Below are 23,081 nucleotides of genomic sequence, written 5' to 3'. Positions count from 1 at the left end.
AAAAACAGGGTTCCAGTTTTGCACAGTATCTTCCCCCTCCAGTATTTTTTGGCTGCTATATACCTATTCTTTCATTGCTTAGCTATTGCCATTGAACTAGAAGCTTCCCAAGCCCTGCACCTGTGCAGCGTACTTCACATCTTTGTCCAACTCCCTGTTAGTAAGTACCGGTAAGAACGTCAGATCTCAAAACACTTAGAGGTATCTACCAGGATACCCAGCCTGGGAACAATCCAACACAGGTACATCCACTATCCATTCATAAACCAAGAACTGAGAGCAAGAGCACTTCAGGGTAGAAGTGCCTAAATGGATTAAATAAGTAAGCAAACATGAACCGCTTTGGGAATGAAAATTTTAATTCACTCCAGCACCAGCCTTGATAAAAGTTTTTGTTAGCAAAAAGAAATTCTTGTGTGCACACCATGTCTTTCGTTTTCAAGATGAGATAGCAGTAATTTATAGCTAATTCATACACTCATTCTTTCTTAAACATTTCAGTGACTAGCAGCATTCCATTTTCTTGGCTGGTCACAGTGAAACCAAAACTAATTATAGAACTAACTACTTGTTGAAATCATCTTAATCATATATATTCAGTACCAGATCTGCCCTCCACAGTACAACACAGTCTCTCCAGATATCCCTCTTTTGTCCAAGTTGTACAATACTGGTTTTGACTTTAACTGCTCCATGATACTGCATTGTTACGTCGTTTTGTTATAAAGGTGGACTTTGCCACGTTAGCATTAAGGCTGAGTTTAAGTTCTGACCTCTTTATTTGGCAAGCTGAAGAGGAACTCTCGATCAAAGCGTCCGGGTCTTCGTAAAGCAGGATCTATGGAATCCAGTCTGTTGGTGGCTCCGATTACCACAATCTCTCCTCTGCCGTCTAAGCCATCCATAAGTGCCAGAAGTGTTGATACAATAGAGCTAACAGAAAAATATAATTTTCATTCAGTAGTTTAGTAAATTTTGTTACGTTCTACATGACCTTCTCCAATGATCACTCAAAAAGGACAAGCTTTTAATTGATGAGCTGCTGATTAGTGAAAGACTCATTTTAAGACATAAAAAAATATGTCTTAAGGTGACACAAGCCTTGTGCTGATATCAAGCTTAGTGAATTGTTTTCAATTATTGTTTAAAAATCATCTGAAATTTAGTAGCATTGAATTACTAGTTTTCATGATAAATGAATGTGTCCCATAAAGTTAAATAGGTTGTGGACTTCTTTTCACAAAGATCAAGCAGCTTCTATGTAGGTACAAAAAATGTACTACCTATGAATTTGGTCTTGTTTACTGGACCGCACAGGAGCAAGACCATCTATCTCATCAAAGAAAATAATTGAAGGTCGCATTTGGTAGGCCTAGAATGAAAACACAGGAATATTGACATAAGTAAAACAGCACTATTTTAAGGAGAAAATGCATGAAAAGCGTTATGGTTGGAAAGTCATTGGAACTAGATTTTTCAGATTAGCATCAGGGATCTCTACTAATAGAGCTAATGGAGGAAGTGGCACGAGTAACAGAAGACAGCAGCCTATGTCAACCCAGTGAGACTGGGTGAAAGGAAACAAATCATACCAGTAATTTTTACAGCTATTTGGCAACCACCAAGAACAGAGCCGGGACTTAACTCAATTACAGGTTCTGGAAGCAAGCTTCCATTATGAATTTAAATGACGATGCTTTCAGCCTGCATCTGTTTCCCTCTGATCTAAAGCCACCATCTCTTGCCTCTTGAAACCTTTTTTGTGGCTATTTTGGGTTTTTTGGGGTTTTTTTTTTGTTTTGTTTTGGGTTTTTTTTGAGGTGGGAGTTATCTTTGCGAGGTTCTCTCATTTGTGTTATTAATCTTTCCCAATACATCTCAAGATTTCAAGCCCCTAAAAAACCCACTGAAAAAGGAAACAGACAATCCCATTTCAGTGGAAGGAACTGACAAAACACAAAAAGGAGTGAGTTCTTAAAAATACTGACCACAGAAAATTACAGTTAGAACTCAGACAGAACACATGGTACATTTCAACCTCACCTGATCAAATAATAAACGAAGCTGTCGTTCAGATTCCCCCACCCATTTACTCAGGCAGTCGGCACCTTTTCTCATAAAAAAGGCTATTCTCCTGTCACCTTGGCTACATTCATTAGCAAGTGCACGAGCAACCAGTGTCTTTCCAGTCCCTGGTGGACCATAGAATAGACAGCCTCTGCAATTAAAAAAAAAACAACAAAAGAGTCACATAAGAAAAAAACATGGAAAAGTACCTATTACAACCCCATCCCTAAAACACATAACTCTTCTCTTCTAAATAAAATACTTCATCTATAAGACAGCGGTAACAGCTGAAGTGTGAGAAGAGTCAAAACAGATGAACGTTTTGTGTTCCTACACGATTCAACAAGGCAGCAAACGAAATGAATGAAGAGGATAATGCAGACGTACAAAACCTTGACAAAAGATTGTAGTGTCCCAGAAGGATACTTCCAAAACTGCTGACAAACTAAAAGGGGTGCTTACAGCACAGTGGAGCCAAACAAGAACAAACTTCAGCACAGAATCTGAGCCTGGGCTAACTTATGAATCACCAGTTCATTTTTCAATGATACACTGCATATTCATTCTTGTTTTCACAAAAGGCAAGATTTGATAGTAAAGCATTTCATTCTCCCTTAAAAAGCTTTAAGTTACTGGATTTGGTCTCCCAGACCATCCATTGCTGATGATAAATGAGGAAGAAGTCTAAAGCTGGGAGGGTATTCTGCATTTCCAGATAAATATAGCCTTCAACTAGGAAAGCAAATACACTGCTGTTTCAAAAAGAATTTCAATGAATAAAGAAGCAAAACACTGAAAGATTTTATTTTCATTATTTGTAATACTTTTAAAGTTACTGAAAGCAAAGAATTTAAAGTCATATTTCAATACACCATGATTGAGTTTTGCTGACCAAAAATATATAAAGCTAACAATTAAATCTCTAATAATTTCATTTCATAGCACAGAACTAATTTAGCTGTGTAAGAAGTAGACAGATTCTTATTTTAGCCCAAGCACAACAAACACTGCAAGGTTCTAGTTGCAAGTCCTATCAATTGTAAAATTGATACTTGAGCACTTGGGGGGGGGGCGGGCGGGGGGGAAGAGGCGGTAGGAGAGACAACTGGACTTCCCAGCAACAAATTACAGTTGACTGCCAGTAGATAATTCCTTCCTGCTTATAAACTAATCAAGTTGACTTGTATATAGAACTCAAAACAAAAACACCCCAACCCTACCCTTTAAAGGCAAGACAGTTTTAAAGTATATTCTCACCACACAGTAAATCTTTGAACCTACATATATTCTGGATTCTATCCATTTTTAAGAAATTACTTTTTACTACTGCTAAAAAACCCTATCAATACTGCTGAAAATTTTGAAGGAAAAAAAAAAATTTAAATGGAAACATATTGATACCTCAGTTGAATATTCTCCTGAAAATAGGTGAATTAGAATTTATAGTTTTAAACAATGTCTGTTACCTTGGAGGTTGAATTTTGAATCTCTCAAAGACTTCTGGGTAAAGCAATGGAAAAACGACCATCTCTTTTAAAGCTGAAATGTGGTCAGAAAGACCACCCACACCATCAAATCGTACCTAAAGATAAATTCAACAGAACACATTTTATATGTTAAAGAAAGCTGCAACCTCCATAAGGTTCCATCAGAAATTATATGTCAGCACAAAGGAAATGCTCTGGGCAATTTTCAAATTGCTTGAGAGAAAACTGTAAACCAAGGTAGTTGTAGACAGCACGTTATTGAAAGCTTTTATAAACACTGGAAACATCTCACTGACACAATGAACTAAAAATACTTACTGAACAATCTATTTGCATTGGATCAACATCAGCCAGACTTGCTCCAATTTTCATTCGATCCTTGTGAATTCCCTTTAACTCATCTTTCCGAAAGTTTAGTGGAAGACACCTAATTTGAATTAAGGAGAAAGAGAAAGGTGCTTTCTAACTTAAGATGCAGCTAGAGGATTTTTGCTTTTATAACGATGGCAAGCGAATGCAGAAGACCTTATAAAGGAGCATAAACTTCCTAAATAGTTAAATATTCGTTCAAATTGTTTTACATTTAATGTCCATGAGTAAATAAAGGAAAATGGTCACTCCAGACATTAAACTGAGTAAATTATTTTAACAACTCTTAGCACTTATGAATATCCATGCAAGTCAACACAGCACATATATGAATGCAAGCTTAGAACAAGTTATTCCATATGTGGAGACCGTGAACTGACCTTGATTTGTGTGATGGAAGAACCTCCCAAAACACACTGACATCTTTCAAAGATTTTTTGCTTCTACACTCAAAAAGTTACAGCCCAAGGGGATACTTATTTCAGTGTGGATTAACATTATAAAGGCAGCCCACCACTGCTGGTCCTTCCCGAGGACTTTGGGATATGCATGCCAGAAGACACACATGTCTGAAAGACATCGGGCTGAAAACTTATTTGTTAGATTGTTATTAAAATATTTTTTTCTAGAGTATTTGTTAAGTAACAAAACCGCCGTCATTTCCTCTATTTATAACATTTTCTGTTATGATGGTTTTCTTTCTGAATAAACTATTGTAAAGCTCAGGAGCAGCAGAATTTTACATTAAAAATTACATAAAAGTGTTCCTCCCCCCATTCCCGCCTAGAAATCAAATTGCTTACTAAAAATCAATTCTAAAAATCCAATTTTAGAGTGTCCAGTTACAGTTGTCAGTACCAACAGGTATGATTAAATATTGCCACAATTTCGAAAGTGTACAAGATGAAGAGGATAACGCTTCAGGATTAGGCAGATGCAAACTCCTCCCAGGTAGACTCCTCCCTCCCCTATTCTCCAATTTCATTAACCTTCTTAAATCTCTGTTACGGCTGTGCTTCCTACGCCTCTCGAAATGCTCTTCATCATCAGATGAGGACGATGAGGAAGAGGATGTGGAATCACTGTTGTGGACTGCGTGTCTCCGTCTGCAAACATTTAAACAAACAAGTAAAAAAATTACACACTAAGTAATATCAAAATATAAGTGAATTCTATCTCAGAATTTACTTTGAGATTTATTGTTTCCAGATCATTGTACTCCTTATGAATCTGATTTCAAAGTACATTACATGATTTTCCTTGTGACAGAAAAGTTTAATTTTTCTTAGGAGGGTAAAATGTTTAAATATTTTGCAAATAAATTTCATAAACAAATTACTCATTTTGTCCAATCTCTCTCTCTCTCACACACACACGAATCGAGTTTCACTTAGCATTCTGTATCCACTCTGTGAAACATAAACCTTTTCAACTTATTTAAAAATTTGGCTTCAAAAACCCTTCCCTCCATAACTGTCCGCTTTCAAGGATGCTAAACAAAGTGCTCATATCTAGCAAGAGACGGCATTCTCCATGCTCTAACTGCTTACAGGATCCAAAACCCCTTTGTCATTACTATTGCAATTTATAATTTCATTTAGCGTTTTCTTGTTTAAGGATAGTTTCATACAAAAACATTAACTAATTCCAAAGAGAAACCAGAATCAGTATTTGAGTGATTTAAAAAAAAAAAAAAAAAAAAAAAATCCATTAAAACTTCCATACAGGCTGTCCCTCTAACTAAATTATCTTCAGTTTTAAGAAAATAATTTGTATCCTTCAAGATTAAATAGTCTAAGATTTTCAGAGGGAGATTCTGGCTTCAATTCCAGAACAAAAGAATTTCAGTTACACAGTCTCAGCCACAGCCTCCATAATCACCTTATCAGTGACCACAAATACTGCATTTTAAAAAATCTAATGGCTAATAAAATGTATAGTCTCCCCCCTCAATATTTTTCTTTATACCCTCAGACTACCACAGCAATAACCATACTATTAATCTGTAATTACCAATCCAAAAACCCTTGAAAGCATTATTCAGTAATGTGACTGACAGCACTATTGATAAATAAGAACTATCACAAACCATACACCAACCTGTTAGTTCTTTTGCAGCAAGAGCCTTGTGACTGAGCACTTCTAAATGAGTATCTCTGCCTGACAGGTGAAGACCGGCCCGAAAAATATATCTTACGTTGTCTTGGTTCTGTTGAAAGCAAAGAATTTAGAATAATGTTACAAAAAAGTTTAAGAGAAAGCAGGATAGTGAAAGAGGCAGAAAACGTGATATGTTTCACCCACCTCTACTTTCAGGGGAAGTTTTGAGTGATTTGGGGCAGGGGTGGGGGTGGTGTTAAATCAGTGCACAGCAGAAGTGAAAAAACACACACCTGCTTTTTAAGGTGAACTGAAAACCACAAGAGTAAGATTATCAAGTCTGTTTAATTACTATTCTTTCAAGGATACATAGGTCATTTTTTTACTGGAAAAAAACAATAAGTATGCCAAATGGCAAAGAAATATAATGTGTGCAGGATACATGCATTTAATAAAATTTACTTGCAGAATGAAGGTAAGAAATTTAAACAGAAGTTCAGTGTGTGTATATATTTTCATTCAAAAAAAAATCTCACTTATATGCAAGAAATTAGCTCTTAAGAGAAACTGTGCATATAACCTACTTTCCAATGGAGCCTGATAGCGCTCAACAGTTTTCCTCTGTCGAAAGTCATAACGCTTTCGAGTGTCTTCACCATCATCATCTTCTTTCTCTTCACTTTCTTCTGATGAAACTACTGTACGTTGACATAACATTAAACGGTTTAAGTACTGTTGCAAATTATATTAAATTCAAAATGCACTACACAGATGCCTATAGGTTTTACTATTACGTTCATGTTAATGACAATAGATCTGAAAACCTGCAAAACCTTAAGACCAATTTATGCAAGACACATTCCAGAAATTATAAAACACAGAGGAGCATACATATAGATATTGTTCTGTCCTTCCTGAAATTGCTGGGTGACTTCTCATCAGTCTTAGTAACAACAATTCTGTCATCTTGCTTAGCTAAGATGCAGCTCCTATGAAAATCACTATTTCAGAAAGTAATTTCTTGTTATTTTGAGAAAGTGTTTCAAGGAAATGTTCTTAATACTCTATAGTGGTAAGACTAAGCATGGTGATCTAGCTCCAAGTCCTAGCTCTGCCACTGATTACATGAGCAATAATGGGCAAGTCACAGGTTTGAACTTCCCCAATCAGAAAATAATGTCAAATGCATACAGTTTATGCCACTAGCTTCTGTAAAGTAACTTGAAGTTTTTTCATGGAAGATGGTAAAAATGCAAAAACCAAAGTATAATTATCTAGCAGGTTCTTAACAATACCCTCTCACATTAATAGCTGGACACCAGGTGAGGAATGTTCACCTACCTGCTCACTAAAATTAAGTGAATTTTATTCCTTGGAAAGCACTACCTTTTTTTCTTCCACCCAAAAGGTTGCACTGCTTTCTGAATGCAAGATAAGTTACACAAGATAAAGAGACAGCACATGGAAAACTGAAAAATTATTTTGGCATCACTACCATCCCCAGTCCTCGGTACTCCAACACTCCTGTCACAAAGGCATGAATTTCTCTGCTTTTCTGCTCCTCTAGCCCTTCCCCTTGCTCCACTCATCTTCTTTACACCGACACACTTTCCCCACTCCTTCCTGGCATGCTTTTCATTATAAAAGTATGTTTTAGGTTTTTTCTAATTTAATTCCAGAGTTTTCACTTTGATCACAAATGATTTGCCCCATACTCTTATTTCCCATTCAACATACTATTTATAATTACTTTCTACAAGTCTCTCCTGCCCAACACTCTGAGATCCACACACTTGAACCAAGCCATATAGTTCCTCCCTCTAGATTGCCCATGCCTTGTATTAAAAGCTGCTCTTATTAAAGCCTTGAGCTGATATTCTCTTAACTAGATCTCCAAATAATGAGTCAGCTGTCCTTCTCCCTTACCAGCCCTTGGCACACTTGATCGTGTTTCTTTTTGTTAATGCCTTGCCCTACCTTGGTTTCTTTAGGTCAGCCTCTTGCTGGACTCCTCCTGTGTTCTCTTACTGCTCTGCAAGGAGGTCTGATCACCAAGGTGCATACCTGGGAGCCACAGGCTAGGTCTGAACTAATAACAGGCCACAGACTGTTCTCTGGCCTGTTCATGATTAGGAACAAGATCACCCCAGTGCTCATTAACACCTGGACATCTAGCTTGAACCTTTTTGTAAGTCTCTGTTGCCAGTGGTCAAGTCTTACACAGTCTGTGTAACATGTACAAGATACTGCCCTCACTGGGTACTGCATAAATCATCTCTTAGTCAAATTCTGATGGTCAGACAGGCGATCAGGCGCAGGGCATAGTCAGTCAAGCATACTGACCAGCAAACTATTTACATGTGACCAGCCCTTTTTATCCCCTTGCCCCTGTATTTTCCCACTCTTGTTCCTCCCAAAATCACCTAAACCCCTCCCTTGTCCCGCCTTTGGTTCCTGCCCTAAAGATCCCATAAGTCCTGTGCGAACTGCTTTTCCCCTGCATCCCACAACATGTCCCACCCCTAGGCAGTAACCCCTTAGTCCACAAGGTGATCTGGAGAGCTGCTCGCGATGACTCATCCAGATGGGTTTCACGCCTGGACACTGGGGCTGATGGCTCTGCTGGGACAGCCCTGGGAGGGGCCCAGACAAGGTGGCTGTTCCTCCTTGATTTGGGTCCTTGATTTGGGTCCCTGCCTGCTATTGTGCTCCTCCAGGCTTGTGCAGATAGGACTTTGATGGGCTGATGGCCCTGGGAGTAGCCCGGCAGGCTATTACTTGGGCTCCGCCTCCTGCCACTGTCTCTCTGAGCTCATTGTGGGTGTGCAGAGGAGGTCTATCACAAAGTCTAACACTGATCAGCTCAGCTACCATCACATCCTTTTCTGTCCTTAAGTACAGTCTCATCCCATCCTGTTCCATCCAGAAAGCTCCTACAAGGATCGTTGGACTGACTGCCTTAATCACAACTATCATTCTCCTTAAAACCTTTTTCCCCGTCATGTCAAACATAAAGTTAATATGGCCTTTTATGATTTAACCTTATTCCTCATGTTATTTCCCACTGAGGACTGGGATGACAGCTCCTAATTAGAGGCCTGGACAGCAGCTTCCACTGACGACCTGCTAAACACAAAAATGAACAACACTATCTTCTCCCCTGCTGATCTTCATGTTCAGGAGGCGCTTTCCATACACATCTGGCAGCCTACCTTACTTCCTGAAAATTCTCGCTGTGCTGCTCAAAACCGTGAAAACTGTCATGCTCCTGCTGTAGCGAGATCACTGTTTCTCATTATGAGTAATACAATCCATTTCTTTGTATTCCCACCTTTCCACAGCCATCTGTTGCCTTTTATCTTGTAAGCACTTTGGAAAGGCACCGATTTTTTTTTTTTCTCTGAATACCTGTTCTCAGCTTACTACAGTACAGCCCTAGAGTCCGTGACTATGGCTTGTAATGTCAATAGCAATATAGATTTTTCTAATAGATGAAAAATAACCAGTAGTTCAGCTCGTCTCAGTTGTTTAAGACAAGGCTTTTGGCTAGAGCATAGTAAAGAAAATTTAAAACAGAACTAACCTACAATGCCACCTTGATTATCAGCTATTTCTTTGTCACCTCTTTGGATTTCTTTCTTTCCTCGGGAGTACATATCAAGATTTTCCTAATTAAAAGAAACAACAAAGATCAGTCACAAATATACAGAAAACCTGACATGGGCATATTTGGTGCCTATATAGTAACATTATCAAGGCACTCCATATACACAAAAGATTAAATTAAGGTACAGGAGGAGAGAATAGGAACATCATTCTGGCACCCAGGATTAGTAACAGGAATTTCTGCTCTAAAATAGGGTTTAGTACCTGTGATAGTTAAATACTTATCCAGATACAAAACTGAGTGTATCAATTAATGACAGGTTAATAATCCAAGAGTGTGGCAGAACCCAGGAAAAAGCAATTCCTAGCAGACAAAAAAAAATTCATACGGGTATTTGAGAGATGATATACAAAGTACTATGGACAATACTGGTTTCACTAAAAAAAAAAAAAATTCAGATCTAAACAAAAAACTATGAAAGCATGCTATGAAGATGTTTAAAAAATGAAGTGCCTGTCATTCAAAAGGACAGTAGAAGAACTTAATTTAATAGAGTAAAACTAAGAGGAAATATGATTGCTGTATATAATTTTAACATAAGTTCCTCTAGGGACAGAGGACTACTTAAACTCACAGGCAAGGCTGGCACAAGAACAAACATAGATAAAGCAGACATCAATGAATTCAGTTTTTCATAAGATTTGAAGTGAAAATCCAAGCCCTGAAACTGTTTGTAAACAGTGTCCATTCAAAAATCATAAGGCAATTCACAAAGCATGTATTTCAGCATATCACTGCTATTTCACGTCTTCTGAAGATATTTCCTCCACCCTTAGAGCATATCCGTAGCATGACCATAACAGTAAGATGTTAAATTATAATTAGAGAGCAAAAACAAATGTTATTTTAGAGTACACTATTCTTTGGAAGAAGTTATTTCAGCTAAATTAAAATTACAACTAAATAATTTCCCTCTGTGAAATACACTACTTATACAAAAATAGTAAAATAAGTTAGTATCTACTTCTTCTGCATCGTGGAACACCCCAAGGTCTTCCATCATTCGCCGTCTACGCATCTTCTCCATGTCATCCATTTTTTGCAAGACTGCTTCTGCAGTACTAAGATAAAAAGTTGACATGTAAGAGCAAAGACAGGCAAATACAAAAAAACCATTTAAAACAGTACACATAATCAGTATGACATTTTAATACAGTATGCATAAAGCAAGAGTCATTGACACTTAGCCAAGTTTTTAAACACTACTTAAAAATTAGGTCAAACGTTTACTTTTTTATAGAGAGATTTAAGAACAAGCGTTTGAGGATTTGCAAACATACACTATTTTCAGGTTTATTTTGCCCTCTCACTGAACACAGTAAAAAAAATTTGTTTTTGTAGGAAAAAAAAATTCTGAAGATCATAGTAAGATAACAGAAAGAAATTATGGCAGTTTTTAATAGCACTTAAGTTGCTCTGCATGATAGCATTAAGTAATTTTTAGTTCACAGCCTTCCTCAGACAACAGGTTGCTTATTCTTCTCTTAACTGTAATTTAAGTTTCGTGTTGATTTTCCATGACTATATATGCTGGAAAAAACATCCCACTGCTGTTACACTTCGCAAACATTTCAGAAAACAATGTCAATTTGGGCTTCACAAAGAGAATTAAGCCAGGGACAGACAGGCAGAAACACTAGGACTACTTCACCTTGGCTGTAACCAACTTTCCTCCGTATCTTAACTCAACTGAGCATTATAAAAATATCCATAAGCACAGAAGAAAAGTTAATTAAAAATGAAGGTGCTTCTGATGCTAAGAAAATTGATTTAGAGGGCAAGTTAAATCTACCAAAAGTCACAATTAATGCGTTCATTTTGGTTGACAAGACAACACATAAACCCACCCAGCCCATACATAAAAGATGCTCTAGTATGAAGATCTCTCCGCAACTGGCAATCCCAAAATGAAGACAGTAGTGGCCAATTTAAACACTGGCTGTGCCCAAATTCTTTACACATGAAGCACCTTCCAAATATATCCTCCCGCACACACTCTCAGACCTGGAAGTCTTAAACAGCCACAAGCACCTATTTCCAAAAAACTCAGGCTAAACAGCTTGGCTGCAAAGTACAAAGGCCCACATCTCACATAAATCAATATATTAACAATAATTACAGGACATACCGGCACAGGCAGAGGAAGAGGAGGAGACCCTACCTGATCAACGGCAAAGGAATGTTAGCAGAGGTTGCTAACAACATCCTGCAAGTTCCAAGCCGTGCGACCCTGGTGGGACTCTTACTATGGAGGGCACCTGCAGCCCAGCAGTTATCACAAGGACGTATCGTATACGTAGAGGCACGTAGGGAAGTCTCAGCCTAACCACTGAATACACTTAGCTCTTGCTGCCAGGAATAACAATACCTTTTTCTGTTGTCAAAAGAAGGAGAAAGTCCCTAGCCAATATTATGCCATAGCACAAAGGCTTGCTAATAAGGCTCATTTTAGTAGCTTTGCAAGATGATGAAAAAAACCCCACTTACTTTGTTATAAGTTTGTCAAACAAAACAGATTGATTTGTAGTGGTGTAACGACTTTGTCGAAGTCTGCAGCTTCGGCGGACCTCCAAATCCCCATTTTCTTCATGGACTTGTTCTTCAGCTTTTGCATCAGCTCTGGTCTTCAGCGTTCTGGTGACTAAAATGCATTAATATATAAAATATTTTGAGACAGAAAGTACATTATTCCCTTTACTTCACTGTTGCTCTAGTAAATGTAAAAAAATCTGCAGTGGATTGATTTTTTCTTTAAATATTGAATTAGAAGTTATTGTCATGACCACAGCATTCAAATTGTTTAAACTACCTACTTAAAAGCATGACTTGTATAGCAACTTTTTAATAGACTGGAAAGCCAATCTGATGAAAACAAACATGCAACTTTTGTTCCATGCAGGAGGCAAGTTTATTCTAGTTACTTCTTTCTGGAAAAGTGAAAACAACAAATACCTCTCTGAGGTGTTTTTACTCCATTCATGTAAAATTGTATCTAACAGGGTTTTTTTTAATTTTTTTATGTGGGAAGTCTCTTCTTAAGATGCATGGTTTTAGTACGCTGTTTAAGCATGCATCACTTTAATTTTCTGTATCATGACACAAAAGCTCTAAAAGGTAAGAAATACCTCAAGATAAACTCCCAAACATGAAAGAACTCAAACGCTTGTTTTAAAAAAAGATCTGCCCAGTATTTACCACACAGCATCCTTTGCCACTGGTTCGTTACTTGCACTATCATTAAAACAGTTAAAAGAGGTCAGTGAGAAAGTAGTAGATACATCACCATGTTAGTATAAATACAGCTATGCTTTGATCTCATCATCACCAACTATAAAACTAAGTTTGAGCTCAGTAAATAACAATTACATTGCACAATTAGAACTTGAATTACTACATACAAAGTGCATTTCAGGCCCCTTTCTGCTTTCAGCCCCCGGCTGGCAGGACGCTGCCTGGAGCTAACAGATTTTCCCAGCTGCCAGCAAGCAGCCTGACAGCACCAAGCCTGCTTGTGTACTCAGCACGGCAATTCGGTTCCAAGGTAAATCGCTGAACTTCAGTGACACCTTCCCCATGCCAGTGGGTTTGTATGTCTCATGACTGAATTACTTTTTAACTCACGTATATTATAATACTGCAATATTCCCTCCTATTTGCAAAAATGATTTTCAATTAATTTGTGTCCTGCAGACCCCAGAAAATCCATGTCACAAAGAAACTCAAGCTAAGGAACAGATTCCCTAGTGCCTAAGAGCAGGCTGGAATTCACACTGCGTTCTCCCCAAGCCTGAAAGGAATTAATAGCATATCCTCCTATTTGCACCTACCTCTTTTCATAAAACTCCTAGGAAATTCACTATCTTTGAGATGCTATTCTCACAACTTCAGCTGATTTTGGCTGATGAGTTCAGCAGTTTTTGGGGCCAAGTTAAATAGACAGAGTGACTAAATGCAATCCTTCTCAGAAACCAGGCTAAAAAGGAATCCTAAGGAATTACCACTACGTACCTTCTTTATATTCTTCCTTTTTTTTGTCTGATTTCGGCTTTGCCAACTGCCTACATTAAGAAAGAGGACAGAGGAAAGGAGAAAAGAATTACTGTATTAGAATTATTGTATAGAAGCATTATATCATATCATAACGTATTGCATTGTATAGTTCCCCCTCAAGACTGGGGAACTTCACCAAGTTTATAATCTGGTGCTCCACGTCATGCAAAGAAAAGCCTGTGGACCACATGGAGAATTCAGATCCCAAGTCTGCTGCATACCATATGCACACAGTTCTTTAAGGACAGACATTTCCTAACTTGCTAATCTTGAAGTCCAATAGGGCAAATAATATCTCAGTAACCAAAGTGGAGGAGAGATCTCAAAGGAGTTGGGAAAAGATCCATGTTTTTTATACAAGCAGAAGACTTTTACTAAGAAGAGTGATTCTAGTTCTAAGATACTGGCACTGACATTAACATAATCGTATTCTCCTGCAGATTTTTAGCTGTAGATTTATCATGTGACTCATGATGCATGCTTTCACTTTTTCTTTTCATTGTATAAATTGAACAGAGATTGAACACCTAGAAATACAATACCTCGTAAAGTGTCTTCGATTGACATTTTCACTTAATATTTCCATGCTTTTGTCAAAGCTAGAGTCTGAACAGGGTGGCATGTTTTTTCTCATTGATCTTAAACAGTGTCCATTAAAACATTCAATTTTGCCAGAGGAAAATTCCTAGGAAAAGAAGGAAATAAGGACATATTTATCTGAACCATGTATGTTGAGCTAAGAAGGAAATTCTGCCTCACTTAGGCAAGTTTATTCTGTAACTCTCCTGACTCAACAGCGGTGCAACTAACGGCAGGTAAGCCTTGAACCACTTCTGCACCAAGAAGTAGCTCTCAGGAAAAAAAACAGCTTTCAAAGCTAAAGCTCCCCTCTGCCATACTTTTCTTCTGGACAACTTGAGCTTAATATCCTTTGAAAAAATTATTGCGGAAAAGCCTTTCATATAAACTTAGTGTTTCATGAAAAAAACCAAAACCTTTTATTTCAAAATTGGTTCAGGGGAGCAGTCAAGCTTGAGCTTGCATGTCCTGGGATTAAATCTAGTTAGGAGAGTTTTTCTCCTATCTCTGTTCCATTTATAACTGCATTCAGAGGGACATTAAAAGATTTCCTTCAGGAGGATGGCATTTATCCACGGGAAACCAAAGGGAACTGAAGATACATTTTTTATGGCTGTTGATCTTGTTCACATTGGTATTTCTGCAAGGAGGATGAATACTATTCACTGTTACTATGTGAGGAAAGCTGTGATGACCATGAGAAGGGGCTTGTTCAGTTTACAACCCAAAGTTTCATTAAGAGTACGCCAAACTAAATCTCACACTGAAAAGGACAGAAAACAGACCAGATCCTTCTACTTCTTGACACTAACTTTACCAAGAGGTACTTCCATTAGTAGTTGATGGAGATGATGACAGAAGCATGAAGAAGGTCGCTACAGGAGGGCAATGATGCACGTGCAAGGCCCTTGCAGGGCCACGCAGTGAGAGCTGCAGCCACCCACGGAGGCCCTGAGCCACAGAGCTGGGCAATCCTGTAACTGTGTGATGGTCTTCTCTTCAGATAACCTTGAACAAGCCATCCCCAATGTTCACCTGACAACTTCTCGTAATAAGACAGGCCTTTTGACAAGGAAGACTTCAATCACCTTTCCTTCGCCGCTCGTTTTAAAGAGCACCTCCCTTCCTGCTGTTCTCTGGGCTAGCAGAGCGAGGCCTCACCAGATGCTTCCCATTGCTGCCTTTTGAATTGGGGCATCTGAGATTAAACCCCTAAAGACATTTTCTGTTTCTCAGATCCAGTGTAGATGGATGTAAGAAGACCTAAAGCTTAATGAGAGGCAGTCTGGTCTGTCAGAGTCACCTTTAACATTTTTCCTCTCAAAGGTTTAAGAAAGAAATTGTAACAGAAAGCCTTTCAACTTATTTTTAATTTGACAGAGCCCTAGGTTTATTTGAAGAAGGCAGGTTTTTGTGCACGCTCACACACAGGAGTATATAAAGACTTAAACCAATACTTTCAGCATTCGTCACTGAGACAACTAGAAAAAAAAAAAACTTAGACCAAGAAATAATGTTCTCTCTCACCTGCAAACGTACTCATAGTATCCCTACCGCTGGTGTGACTATGGCTTATATAGCATACTACAAAATCCATAGGCGTGCCTGGGAACTACCTATAACGTTAAGTTACATGATTAAAGGCTAATCTGCATAAACAAAAGGCAGCGGGGAAGCACCAGTGGGCAGAGGCACCCCGATAACACAGCGCTGGGGGAGCAGCCTGGCCCCACTCCTCGCGAAGCCATCAGTCAGCCCAAGGCCTGGCTCTAGGGTGAGGGACCCCCCAGGGGCGTGGGTGGGAGAGGCCCCGGGGGTCACCTAACAGATGGAGTGAGGGTCCCTGCCTACAAGAGGGCTCACTGTGGGATGTCAATCATCACAGTCTGTCCTGGCTTATTTATTTAATGGCGTTTCTGTCTGCGTCCCAGGGCAGAGAGGTCCGAGTGCCAGCGACGGGAGAAGGGGCTGCTCCTCCTCACAGCCTGCGCCATCACCAACAGACACCAAGCCAGCGTAGCTGGCAAGTAGCTTAAGTTTTGGGAACCAGGTACTGGAAAGGCCACGAGTCTGGGACAGATACGGGAGAGACCAGGGGGTCTGAGGCAAGCGCTGGGCTGGGGGGCAGCTACTGGAGAGGCCACAGGTCTGGGCCAGGGACCCGTCTGTGTCTGTGCATGAGGTAACTGGGAGACCAGACCATCCAGGGCCAGTTACTGGTTTGACTGAGTGTCTAAGGACAGTTACTGAGGGATATACATAGTACATGTGTGTGCATGCACATATGGGGTCTAAATACCAGCAACTGGAGCGGGGCTGCGCACCTCTGGGGCTTACACAGCCGGCTGCCAGCCCCTGGGGAGACCCGGGCATCTGGGGGCAGCTACAGACAGGCTGGGTGCCCAACATCAAGTAATACAGAGATCCATACTACCTATATGCATCTCTGTGTGTGTGTGTGTATTTTCCCATTAACGGGTTTTCATCCTGATCAGCCAGAAAGGGAAGAAGGATCAGGCCATTTGTACTATTCATAGAGCTACCAGATTCAGCTACTCCAAACATACAGCACTTTCAAATAAGGACAACTGTTTAAGTAAGAGGCTTTATTTCCAAATATATGATCACTTGTGAAATTAGACTCCAAAGTTGGGAGCAACTCTGGAAGATTTAGCTTGCTTAAACTCCAAAACACAGGAGTTACAACTGCTGCTTTGGATATTTCTACTTCATTGATCTAGAATTAAATATTCCTTGGGAGAAATCTTAAAGGTTTGCCATATCAGTTAAAAGATGACTGCAATAATACGCTTCACAAATCCCAGACTGAAAGAAGAACAAACACTTAGAGAATGTCAGCATAGATGTTGGAAAAAAACAGTATAGTGACCTCGGAAATCTTTCTATGTATACTTACGCACTTGTTTGCTTTTTTTAATGCAATGTTCACAATACAATACTTGTGATATTTGTTATCCTCTGTACTGTCTTTTTACCTTAACCTTGGCTCAAATTAGGACACAGGCAAAGCAGTAACAATGTATATTGTTAACTCTGACCATCCTCCATTCGTAGGAAGGCATCCCAGTTCGGTGAGATGGCAGACACCAAGAACCATTAGGTTAACTCCAGCAAGCTGCCAGGAGAGCAAGAGTTAACTAACTCTTATCAACTCTATCAGGCTGAAAAAACACACTCAAGAAGTGAAATTCAGTAGAAGCAAATGGCTAAACTGGAAAGTGAAGGCAAGTGGATGAAAGAATTCTGTGAAGTATTTCAAATTTTGAAAGCATTTCATATTTTGTTACTTTTCTCATGCTATAGGAAGTGATTAGCAATTGTTTCTAAAAAGTCTTTTCACAAAAACTGTGTTTAGCTATCTGTTATCTCTGAGGAAGTAACTCTATGTTGAAGTACTACCAGAACAGATAAATGTGCTTAGGCACCAAGGCTGCGAGCTCTGATGCTGAGGTCTCTCCACAGACGAGTCATGAAGGCTCAGCCTGGAAAAGTGCCAGTTTCCACTTTGCCCAGACAAAAAGGGAGCTCGGGAGCACAGTGCCCTCAAATACAGGTCACAGGACAACAATCTTGTCAGCTTGGGAAATTACACCAGGGTTACAGACCTGCAGATACACAGCTTCCAAAGGGACAGTAGCCACTTTGGATCTGCCATGGAACTCCTTGGGACTGGAAACTTGGAAGAGGATAAACCCATCAGATGCTGGTTTACCTCAGCCTTTCTGCTGTATGCTCCTTACTCTCTATGGATGAAACAAGCTGAATAACTAGAGACAAACCACTTGCTGATACCAGAAAAACTGCAAAAGCTGCCACCAGCAAGTCCTTGCACATCAACAAGTTAGGGAAGAGGCATTAGGACCTGAACATGTCAGCTAGCACCAGCTTCATCATCTCTGTCATCTAGGGCACTTCTGCATTGTCTCTGCAGTTAAAACACTCCAGCAGAGCCCGGCCATCCTACAAATGAGGTAAGAATGACTCCATGCCTCAAAGCATGGGAAAGGTCTGGAAAAAGAAAATAAAAAGAAAAGAAATAAAGAAACCAAAACAAAAAAGAACCTTACAACCAGTTTCATAATGATGATTCTGCTTTGGTTTCAGTGAAAAGCTTACATTTAGCTTCCTCATTCCTGTTCTCCACACTGAAAACACGTGCCAGCTGCTTTACCTGCCTAACTTTGCATAGCCTTCCCTCGGGTGCAACAGGCAGCTGAATTCCCTGTAGCCTCCGACAACCATTTCTAGTGTAGACTGCAAAGGCAAAGCAGTGATCTTTAAGCAGATTCCATGACTGTTTGCAAAGAGAAAAAAAAAAAAAAAAACCAACCCACACCCCAAGGATTTCTTCCTTCTTAGTTCAGTAGTCTTGAAAATAATGAAAAAGAAATATTAATCCATACAACTGAAAATCCTGAAAGAGTTCTGCTGGAAGGAAACGGAGTCCACTACAAGCATCACTCCAAGGCAGGGCTCCCCTGAAGAGCAGACCACTTCTGAGTTGGATCTGCTCTGCCTTTATTTGTCATGGCAATGCAGGACACCCTGCAGAGAAGAGCCTGACTTGGAAAGAGCAGAGCCGAGTTTTAGCTTTTGAAGGCTACATTAAAAACAATGAACTTCTCAAAGTGAAATGGTTCAGTTATTAAAGCAGCGACACTAAGATGCAGATAGCACGGATTACTTAACATCCTTTATAATCATGTAAGTTGTCTCTTTGCTACTAGGGTAGATTAAAACTATCAAAAGCTTAAGTAAAATTTTCACCATTTTAGGTTACACACATAAATGCTTTAATTAAGTACAAATTAGTCCTGATCTCTAAACAGAGCTTTGTTTTTAAAGCATTCAAAGTAGTACCTATATACGCTTGACTAAGGAGTATTTCACAGGCACTTCAGGCCAGTTAGAATGCAGTTATAGGTCACATACATTTTGTGTTGAGCGCTGGTTTTGATGCATTTTTGTCATCAAAACAGCGAACGCTCTCTCTACAAGCATTACCACAATTAAAGCAAAGTGGTCTCTACGATCTTTTTAAGATAACTTTTTAGGTAACGAATTTAAAATAAACGGGGAAGGGGAAATACAGATAACACACCAAACCACAACGCGATGCGGAAAGTTTATCTTCACAGGGCTGCAGGCGACCCAGGGACTGTCTCTCAGCACGCTGTCACTGGTCCCTCGGACCAGAGGTTGTGCCGAGCCCCCCTTTAGCTGCAGGGTGACCAGAAACGGGTGGCGGGGCTGGGGGGGACACGACCCAGCCGGCTGCGGAGGGCGACCCCCACTACTACTTCACAAGCGGCAACGCAACCGACCCCAGCTGTAGGCGCTTACCCTGAGTACTCGGTTTTTTCCCTATTTTTTCCTCCACGTGACACCGATCTCCGGTGCTTTTACGCGGGGACTCGGCTTTCCCAGCTCCTCCCAACAGCTCCCGAAGGCTCCCGGCCGGCACCGGCACCGGCACCGGCTCCCCCGCCGCGCAGCCACCGGGCGCCTCCCCGGGCCCACAGTCCAGCGCCTGCCCCGCCGGGCCGAGGCCCGTCTCCCCGCGGAGCCGGGGCTTCCCCCGCCCGGTACTCACGGCTTCGTCGGCTCTCCTGGTCCCCCTGGATCCCGAGGCCCTGGCAGCGGCCGAGGCGGCCCCGGAGCGCGTCCAGATGCGGCGGCTGCTGAGCGAGGGGGGCTCCAAGGAGATGAACTCGGAGCTGGAGTCCATGAGGTCGAAGGGGGGGCGGCGGCGGCGGCTGTCGCGGGCCGCCGGGTCGGGCGGGCGGGCGGCGCTGCTCCGCAGGACCACCATGGCGGAGCGGCGGGGAGGGCGCGCCGGCCCCGCGCCCGATTCTGCCGCCACAGCCCGCGCGCCGCTTCGTCGCCGCCCTCTCCCGGATCCCTCCGCCTCGCCTCCTTCCTGCCTTCCTTCCGCCTGCCCCGAGGGCCTCCGCGACGGCGCCGCCGCCCCGTTGCCCGCCCTCGCAGAGGCCGGCGACGCGCGCTCCGCCCCACTCTCCCCGCGGCCGCTTTTCCCTCCGGCAGCTAGTCCCGGCCCGGGCGGCGGAGGGACACGCGGCGCCCTGCGGCCTTTCGATATTTTTGGCGCGTAAAAGTTGGAGCAGGTAGTTTTGCCGACGCGGGATTGGCTCGGCGGCGCGCGCTGTGCCCGCCCCTCCGCCGCTTTCCGCCGGCAGGGGGGCGGGGCCGCCGGGCTTGCCGGGGCCGCTGCTGCCGCTTAAAGGCGCCGCTCTCCCGCGCGGCGGCGGCGGCGCGGTTCCTCGTCCCTCCGCACCCCGTCTGAGGGATCCCCGGGTGCGAGGGGCCGCGCTTCCCGCACCCCTGGCCGCTACTCCGGCGGTGTCCGGGCAAGCGCCGGAGGCCAGCCGGGATGGCGGCCCCACCGCGCGGTCGCGTTTCCTCGGGGAAGGCGTAGCCGGTGGCTCCCGCCGTGCTCAGCACTTCCTGCGCCGCCCTCATTCCCCCCCCCCCCCCCCCGCCGCGGCCGGCCATGGCGCGGCCGGCGGCCGCCTACGAGGCGGCCGTGCCGCCCCGCCCCGCCTGCGCCTACACCAGCTGCTACTGGTAAGGGCCGCCGGGGGCCGGAGCCGGTGCGCGGGGCAGGCGGGTGCCCCCCCCGCCTTGCGAGGCGCTGCCCCGTCCCGTCGTCCCGTCCCCCCCCCCCCCCGGGAGGCGGTAGGGCAGCGAGGGTCGTAGGCGATAATCGTGCGCTGTGTCAGTCTGTGCCCCGGCTCGGAGGCTTATCTGAAAGAGGTGTGTGAGCTGGGGAGCCTCTGGCCGCCAATGGAGTTCACACTGGGCGACTTACCCGCAGGCATCGCCTCTCGGCTCGCTTCTGTTCACTAGAAATGAAGTGTGGGGGGAAAAAAAATAATCAATTCTTGTGTTTTACAGTGAAGAAAATGTTTGGAAACTTTGTGACTACATCAGGAGTCGGGATCAATACCCTTTAGAAGAATTTTATGCTGTTTTCATATCCAATGATAGGAGGATGGTGAGTCAATGAGGTGTGATCTGAATGCAGCTATGGAGAGATTCAGGCCTTCAGACTGCAGCCCGGTGTAGGTGAGACGCGGTCCCAGGCCTTTAGACCTCAGCCTGACATAGGTGCCACGCGGGCCCAGGCATTTTCACCACAGCCCAACAGAGGTGAGATGTGGGCCCAGGCCTTTAGGCCGCAGCCCAACCTGTAAGTGAGACGTGGGCCAAAACCCTCTTGTAGCTCACTTTGGCTCAGAGGCGTGCAAACCACACCACGTGAGAGCTTTTAGTTATCTGATGCATTCGGGACCACGGGAAGAGGCGCGATGTCCCGATGAGCTGTGGGGGTAATTCTTCCCTGTAATCTGTCAGCTTAGGAGAATGATTCTATTATGTGGTCCAGAATAGTATCTCCAACTTCATGCTCCTGAAAGATAGAAACTAGAGAAAATTTTCTGACTGCAGCACAGATACAAGCTGATGAAGTGGATAGGTCAGCAAAGAACTAACCAGTTAACCTGAAATTAATCTGTATTAGTCTGAAAGGTTTTATTCACTTCAGATTTATTCACTTACAACTTTCAGATTCCACTCTGGAAGCAGAAATCGGGACATGCAGATGAGCCTGTTGTCTGGGTAAGGCGTTCTCTCAGTAATGTCAAGTGCGTGCTTCTGTAGTTGATAGCTGCAGGATCAGACATGGGTGGTGTCAGCCATCTTCCCTGTAACCAACTGTTCCATCTGAAGATAAAGAAACACTTTTTTACTGTGAGGGTGACGGAGCACTGGAGCAGCTTGTGCAGAGAGGTTGTGGAGTCTCCATCCTTGGAGATATTTAGAAGCCGTCTGGACATGGTCCCCGTCAGCTGGTTCTAGGTGTCCCTGCTTGAGCAGGGGGTTGGTCCAGATGACCTCCGGAGGTCCCTTCCAACCTCAGCCATTCTATAGTTTTATATTAATATTTATTATTCTTTTACAACAGATTTATAAAAAGCCTAAATCTGGTGCTCCTTTTTACCATTCATAGTAAATTAACAGCGAGACAGCCAGTAAAATCTACAGGTGACAGACCTTAACGTTGGTAAGAGTACATAACAGATTTGTGAAAATTATTATCTGGGTGTTGTTGAGGCTACCAGCTTTGTAGAATTTTAAGTAGAGTCTGTACTTGTAAGAAGTAGATGGATGAAAATATCCATGTAGGCCTGACAGAGGATAGAAAGATATAAGCATTATGTGTATTCAGGTGTCAGCAGTTAAACTGACCCATAAATGGCGGCTTTGGAGTGTCATTTCATCAATGAATGTAATTCAGTAATTGCCACTACAGAATTCCTTTCAAATATGTATCATTACAGAATTCTTTCAGTTATCTGGCATGGAAAAAACTCTATTTCTTGTGGCAATTTCTGTTTCTGAAATTCGGCAAAATAATCTGCAAACTTCTGAAGTTCTGTGATTTCTGAATCATTCATTCTCTCCCAGAATATCGGTATATTTGTAGTACAAAAAAGGTTTAGTTTAAAAATAGATCCAAGTGTTATGAAGCTGATCTAAAAAGGAATAGGAGAGTCAGGAAAGGCCACCACAGAATGTGGATTTCTCATAAAAATTCATGGATTGAAAGGTGGTTTTCGTTTGATGTTTCAGTGGATCGCAGGATATGTAAAGCTTGTAGTTAATTTTTCTTATACTCTGTAACGGATTCTTCTGAAAATTGTTGCATACAGTTGTATGTG

General features: G+C 42.1%; 2 protein-coding genes across 5 annotated transcripts in view; one reads left to right on the top strand and one right to left on the bottom strand.

Annotated features, from left to right (window-relative positions):
• Positions 1–20,077, bottom strand: part of ATAD2 (ATPase family AAA domain containing 2) — a 38,109-nt gene extending 18,032 nt beyond the window's left edge. Inside the window, exons 1-14 of one of the 2 annotated variants that reach the window (XM_050892541.1) lie at positions 19,934–20,077; positions 14,283–14,425; positions 13,699–13,748; positions 12,178–12,331; positions 10,655–10,751; positions 9,607–9,691; positions 6,608–6,721; positions 6,024–6,132; positions 4,913–5,029; positions 3,873–3,981; positions 3,534–3,649; positions 2,044–2,218; positions 1,284–1,372; positions 774–933 (exon numbers count right to left, since the gene is read on the bottom strand). In XM_050892541.1, coding sequence (XP_050748498.1) covers positions 774–933; positions 1,284–1,372; positions 2,044–2,218; positions 3,534–3,649; positions 3,873–3,981; positions 4,913–5,029; positions 6,024–6,132; positions 6,608–6,721; positions 9,607–9,691; positions 10,655–10,751; positions 12,178–12,331; positions 13,699–13,748; positions 14,283–14,425; positions 19,934–20,068 — 1,653 coding nt within the window. In that variant the 5' untranslated portion in view covers positions 20,069–20,077. The remainder of the gene's footprint in view (positions 1–773; positions 934–1,283; positions 1,373–2,043; positions 2,219–3,533; positions 3,650–3,872; positions 3,982–4,912; positions 5,030–6,023; positions 6,133–6,607; positions 6,722–9,606; positions 9,692–10,654; positions 10,752–12,177; positions 12,332–13,698; positions 13,749–14,282; positions 14,426–19,933) is intronic. The other variant, XM_050892542.1, reaches the window with a different exon arrangement.
• Positions 20,078–20,851: 774 nt separating this feature from the next.
• Positions 20,852–23,081, top strand: part of NTAQ1 (N-terminal glutamine amidase 1) — a 35,800-nt gene continuing 33,570 nt past the window's right edge. For all 3 annotated transcript variants that reach the window (XM_050892546.1, XM_050892548.1, XM_050892547.1), the window contains exons 1-3: positions 20,852–20,925; positions 21,256–21,355; positions 21,928–21,978. In XM_050892546.1, the coding sequence (XP_050748503.1) occupies positions 20,852–20,925; positions 21,256–21,355; positions 21,928–21,978 (225 nt within the window). The remainder of the gene's footprint in view (positions 20,926–21,255; positions 21,356–21,927; positions 21,979–23,081) is intronic.

The sequence above is a fragment of the Gymnogyps californianus genome, chromosome 2 (genome assembly GCF_018139145.2).
Source record: "Gymnogyps californianus isolate 813 chromosome 2, ASM1813914v2, whole genome shotgun sequence".
Taxonomy (NCBI): Eukaryota; Metazoa; Chordata; class Aves; order Accipitriformes; family Cathartidae; genus Gymnogyps; species Gymnogyps californianus.
Note: the sequence above shows the minus strand (reverse complement) of the source record. Positions and strands in the feature narration are given on the sequence as shown.